This window comes from Pollachius pollachius, assembly GCF_949987615.1.
Source record: "Pollachius pollachius genome assembly, chromosome: 1".
Classification (NCBI taxonomy): domain Eukaryota; kingdom Metazoa; phylum Chordata; class Actinopteri; order Gadiformes; family Gadidae; genus Pollachius; species Pollachius pollachius.
The window spans coordinates 18,651,564-18,657,966 of NC_136934.1; the positions used below are offsets into that span (position 1 = coordinate 18,651,564).

Below are 6,403 nucleotides of genomic sequence, written 5' to 3' on the forward strand. Positions count from 1 at the left end.
TGGACCCCGCATCACGCCAGCAGAAGAGCCGTTTGGTACATTTCTTTTGTTGGAGAAAGATTTAGGCTTCGCACCCAGCAGGGCATGTTCCTTGTTGCTGCCAGAATAAACCGTTTGTTAAAGACTATCTGTGCCCGGAGTATAAAAGGCCGGAATTAATACCTTCGTTTTGCTAACCTAATTAAGTCAAAGCCAATGATTCTGTCAGAATACTTGACATTGTTTTATTTTGCTTACACCTCCAGATTGCCATGGAATCATTTGATTCTAGACTTGCATTTTAATGATTACATAAGAATTTTGCTTACCCATTATCGCCCAGCTTATCAATCATAGCGTGTGTTTTATTGTTTGGTCTCGGTAAGGCATGTGCCGATGTGCATTTGGAGTTGCATACTGTCCTCAGATTCTCAGCTTTGGTACATAAACCTGATGCCAACATTATGAAGCATGTGTAGAGGTCCACTGGACCAATACGATTACCTGGTCTCCATCTAACTGACATTGGGTAACAGTTTGGTTGAAATGTAATTGACTCGGACCCCAGGAGGCCAGACCTGATGCAAAAGCCCACTCCAGGTCAGATTAGTTCTGCCCTGCTTGAATTTTTCATTGGCTGCATCGGTTGTGAATCCTTATGACTTTCTACAAGTGTGGATAGCAACATAACATCACTGTTCCCTGCCCTCAAAAAATGATGAACCAGTAAATATAGACAAAATGTAAAACAATTGACTATGTTTCTCTTCCCTTTTTGGCATTAAACCAATGGAGAAGTCTTGAACTGGGGTTAAGTAACAGGATGAACGATGTGCATACAGACATGCACTGTAGGGACTTGTTGGAACTGGATATACAGTCCCACCAGGTTTGTTTTTCAACAACTCACTCAATCAAGGGAAGAGTGTTTAACATCAGTGCTCCCTCTCACCATACCTACACATCCCAGTGCTCTGATGGAAGTACCCAAACCCAGAGAGTACTCTGTCCCGGTACTTGGATAGAAAGGGAAATGTGGCGCTGCGTTCCTCCTCGCGTGCTGATGAACGGCTTAATGGAGTATCTTTTCTAAGTGCTCACCTGATGAGTGCGATCCGCTCCACTGAGCATCTGGTGTGCTGGCAGCTCGCACGCTGCATGCCCCAGACCCAGCTCTGAGCCGAAGCGCTGAGCAGCTGTCGGAGTTGGGCGCTCTATTAGCACCTTTCTGGAGACGGACCCCGGCCTCACCCTCCCACTCCGTCATCGTCACACACCGTTTAGCTGGTGAGATGTGGGCTTGAATGAGCTTTATGTGAATGAGGATCGTGTTCTCACATCAATGTCTCTCAGACTCCCATTCGATGCGCAACCAGTTCTGGGTGTGAACGCACACCGCGTACAGCCGAGAAGACTGGAGGTGCAGTGGGGTCTTTCTCTGTGTGCATCACGCCGGAGTCACAGAGGGATGGTTCTCTCAGGCAATCATTTCAGTGATGGTCTGCAATTCACATTCATTATTTGAACCCCCAACGTGCAGCATGTCTTTGTGTTCGATGGCCATGTCGCTTGTTCAAACCTGGAATGCCTCCGTTGCTCCACTCCAATCTCTTAAACTGATAAGATGAAAATTAAATGAATTCCCCCCCCCTTACTTCCACGTCTTACCCCAAGAATTGATGTGACAGCGGTCTCGGGGGGCTCTAAACAGCCCCTCGTTTGCCTTAATTGATGTAATGAACAGGACACATTTCAGTCTGTGTTGTCTGGTAATTGCCATTTTTAACGACAATCACTGGGATGTGTGCAGATGGATGATTGAATGCATTAATCCTTTGAGCGAAAAATGGAGTTGACACGAACAGGATAGCAACACTGTGTTCTTAATCAGCTAAACTAGGCCATCATGCATTACCAAAGTATTGTATGCAGAACCTACAAAGTGTGTGTGTGTGTGTGTGTGTGTGTGCGTCCCAGCTTGACTAAATAAGCACCTTGTCGTCCGCCAGGCTCGAGGATCAGACGAAGAAACTTCACAAGGACATGAAGAAGAGCACTGAGGCTGATATAGGTGAGTTCCCCCTCCGTCTCCATGGCTTCATCTCACGCTGGGCCATTGATCTGCACTTGTTACCTGCGAGTGACAGAATACAACCTGGCACAGATGTGTTTCAAGTCCCCCATTGTTAAAGTTTCTGCGATGGGAACGGAGAGCGATAGAATCCTCCATCTGGGGGGGTTATTGTTTGCTTTTGTTTTTATTTTGTATGTTTATGATGCTAATGTTTGTGTTGCTGTGCCTCATCTTTATCCTCCGTTTGTGGAGGAAAACACTAGATATTGTATCAATTTATGGGGGTGGGAAGTGGAGCCGGGGATGAGATAATGGGGGGGGGGGGGGGGGGGGGGCATTCTTTATTTCCTCCACTCTTTTGTGCCGTGGTGGAATATGGATGTGCGGCTTATGAAAGTCTGGGAGCTGTCAGGGCTCTCATTAGAGCTCGCGGGGCCCGTCTGGCAGGGCTTTCCTCCCTTCACACGGGTTGAGGCGGTGCTGCTGCCTGCTGCACAGAGGCAGCCTCCGCAGCCCCTGCTGCTCCCCAGCCTTAGGTCACAGCGCCGGCCTCTATGAAACCCACGGCCAAGCGGGCCCTGCAGGGTGGCAAAGGGGCTTTTAGAGAACGGGTTTTATAATGTGTCGAAGCACTAGAATCGACAGCCATTGAGAATTATCTTAATTGACGGTGACCACTTTTTTGTTAGTTTTTTTTTTGTTGTAAAAAAAGATAAGATATTGGTGAGATGGGCATGATGGACTTGCGTGGCTCTTTTATTTTTTACATATTGCCAATATTTTCCACTGGCCATGTCAGACAAGGTCCTAATAAACGATGTGTGGCTCGTCATGCAGAGAGACCCCCAACCTCTGAGTGATTGATCGGTTGAAAATGGGCCTCCGGAGAACCCCCTGGTTGTGTGAATGAGACCACATGCTGAGCATAGTCCCACTGGGGATACTCCCTACCAACTCACACACACACACACACACACACACACACACACACACACACACACACACACACACACACACACACACACACACACACACACACACACACACACACATACACACACACACCACCCTTCCCCTCCTCCCTTCTCCCGAACGAAGCCCATTCATTTAAACGGGATGCTATAATCTGGTGTCTAAAACAAAGTGGCATGAGTGTAGATGAACAGTAATTGGTGTTGTCAGTGTAAAAACATTTGCACAGATTCCCTGTACTCTGGTGAATATTCATCACTGCCTCTAGACCCGCCACCCCCTGCATTCCTGCAGGAGAGCCAGGCTCTCTCCTCTCTTTCACCCCCGCTCTCTTTCTTTTTGTTTGAAACCGAATCGTCTTGGCCCCACCCTCCTGCATCCTGTTTTGAAATAGTGTTGTTAATCGTAACCGTAGAAAAGACTGCTTTTCAACTTACCGTTGCAATATGTAACATTTCAGCCAACTCGTAGCTTAAAATAGCCTGGATACACCCGTGGTCAATGCTGATCGATAGGGATTTCAATAATGTTAGCAATAAAATGGCATCCTGTAACTGATTTATTTTACTGCCGGACAGCCTGTACCTATTTGTTAACATTTTCATTCAGGGCCTCGACTCTCATTTTTGTCAAAAAGAAACGATTTATAGAAGCATGATTTTATTCCCCAAACATTGAGTTATTCCTAACTTCATCAATAAACTGGGCTCATCCATCCCCTTCCATCCTTTGGTAAGGCCTAGACTGTAAAGCTTAGCTTTACCTACCAAATGTCCTGTTTTCATCATCATTGATGAATTTAAAACTGGCGTCAAGGTCTTTATCTCATGAATATACTGTACCAGTCAAGACAAATGTGCAATAAATAATAATATTTAATTGTTGAATGAGTTGGAAAATGATCTTATTTAACCAAAAGGTAGGACTTAGTATTTTGCCTCTTTGTAACTAAAAGCTGTTACTTATAAGAATGTAACAACACTGATCTTTAAATGGGTGCTGTCAATAGTGAGGAATGTGTTAACTTCCTCAGTATTGTACTGTACTGGCCATACTGCCTGTTTTCCCTCCATGTTCCACTTGAGCCCAGATAACCCTCTGGATGGCACGTAACCATGGTTTCAAAGGCTTCCCGTTGAAATGTATGTGATACATGTGTGGTATATCTGTTAAGATGTGTGTGCTCGTTTGTTCTTTCACAGCCATGTCCAAGGCTGCTGTGAAGATCTCTGCGGATCTGCTGGGTAACCCTCTGTGTGAGCAGGACCAGGCCTTCCTGGAGTCCATGACTGCTCTGGATACCGCCATGAGGCGGATGGACTCCTTCAACCTGGAGAAGGTCAGAAGCCCCATCTCTCTCTCTCTCTCTCTCTCTCTCTCTCTCTCGCTCTCGCTCTCACTCTCGCTCTCGCTCTCGCTCTCTCTCTCGCTCTCTCTCTCTCTCGCTCTCTCTCTCGAAGTGTGAGGTCTTGCTTCTTCTACCTTATTTTCTTAACTCGCTCTTCCCAGCGGCGTTGCTGGTCAACCTTGTCTGGTCTACCATAGTCTGACTCTTCTATCTTGTGATTAAGGTCCTACTGTTCCTTCTGGTTTGATGCTCCCCTTCAGTATCGTCTGTACGGTCATGCTGACCAGAGTACAGGTCGTTTTACAGTGATGGGATTATTCATTTGTTCGCCAGGTTTATGTTCTTTGTGATTATTTCCAGTGTCGATACAATATTACAAAAATCCTGGAATGATATGGAACTGTACACATACAACCAGATTTTCGTGAAATCTGTTTAACCAATCACAATCGGGTATTTTCATGCTGGTCCTCTCCTCTCCTCATGCTGGTCCTCTCCTCAATGGTGCCGGTACCTTCCCTCAAAGATCACATTGAGCAATAAGGCTAACCATAAAGGACCTTAAAACAAAAAGCAATACAGAGTACCAGGCCGAATACTACTCCTGTCTTAGTACACGCCGACATGCAAACTTTAGTGTTGTTAGAGATATGTTTCCCTGGTTTTCTGAATTTCGGTGAATGATATGTATTCATAATACCCGTAAGCGTGACAATTCCTGGCAGACTAGTGTGTGTGCCCTCGGAAACAGTTTTCTTTTGAGTTTACTCAAAGCCACAGGTGCTGTGAATGCATTCTCAATGAGCTGCATATTGAAGGATATATTTCTAAATGGAAATGTAACAATTTAAAATGCTGCTGCTCAATGTGGTCCAAATCTCTTGCTGATGGCAAAGTAAACCTTTTTTTTCTTGTGTGTATAAAACATATATGACCGTTACTTAAGCTGTTTTTAAACATCAACCTTCCGTTTGAGCTTCATAAGAAAGGTTTTTCTTTGCCTGCTTCTCCATATATTCTCAAAGTTTAAAGCAGTCACATGTGACTAGACCAACCAGAATGTGGTTTGGACAGAGCTTATGGGCACTTGACCGATGTGTCCGTTGTGTCTCTTCCAAGCATTGGTTTGTCTTGGTCGACTGCCCAGAAGAACACTCCATTTTGATAGCACATCGAGATAGTCCAACTCTCTGCTGCTCAATGAATTGCCTTTTTTCGAGTCCTTGATTGTACATTGGTTATCCGTGGCTCTTTACCTAGCATTAATTCTCTCAGGCCCCATCCTTTCTATCCGTTAACTAATCCGTCCCGTCCAGAATGTCCCCTCTGGGTATCCTCGACCCCTGGCTAAGCTAGCCCGTCCCCTCAGTCAGACCTGAGTGGCCCAAGCCTTCCTGCCGCTCTGCTCTGCCCCACATGAGCGTTCAGCCTATGTCATCCAGTGAAGAAGAGCTGCTGGAAGTCTATAATTCTGTCTATAAGTCTATAAGTTTGTTGTTGCATTGTGCTATGACTGAAGGTTGAGTTCAGGTGCTGATTGTGAGCGGGAGGGGAGGTATCTACCCGCTCCACACATTTTGGATCTCAGATCCGGTCCTTGCACAGTTACGCAGACCAGCACGGTTATCAACCGTGTGGCTGGACTTGACTAGAGAGTGGATCAAGAGTAGTTGATTCTGGACGGCTCGGTCGTACTAGACCACCCCCCCTCAGTCTGGACCAAAACACTTCCTCATCCAGCCGTTCTACAGGTTGGGGCGGGGTTCGACCGCTTTGGTCTTTCGGCAGCGCGGCTACGAGCGACAGCAGCTATCTGCAGGTATCCCTCGGTCGAACCCGGCTCCGCTACCAACAGCCTCCATCACCTCCGGTCTTCCCACGTTCTCGCAGCGCGGCTCGAGTTGTTGTTCTTTCAGCTCTCCCTTCCAGCTGACTGATCATTCCTGATGGCGCCGACAACAATACCCCACACCGCTGGAAAACAACACCAAACGGGAACGGACCAAAAAGCCCAGAGAAAGCGTCCACCC

The 6,403-nt window shown here is 46.5% G+C and overlaps 1 protein-coding gene across 1 annotated transcript in view; it reads left to right on the forward strand.

The window, feature by feature from the left end:
- bin3 (bridging integrator 3) overlaps positions 1-6,403 on the forward strand; it is a 31,157-nt gene that overhangs the window by 11,295 nt on the left and 13,459 nt on the right. The window contains exons 4-5 of the mRNA XM_079743740.1: positions 1,989-2,050; positions 4,228-4,364. Of these exons, the coding sequence (XP_079599866.1) occupies positions 1,989-2,050; positions 4,228-4,364 (199 nt within the window). The remainder of the gene's footprint in view (positions 1-1,988; positions 2,051-4,227; positions 4,365-6,403) is intronic.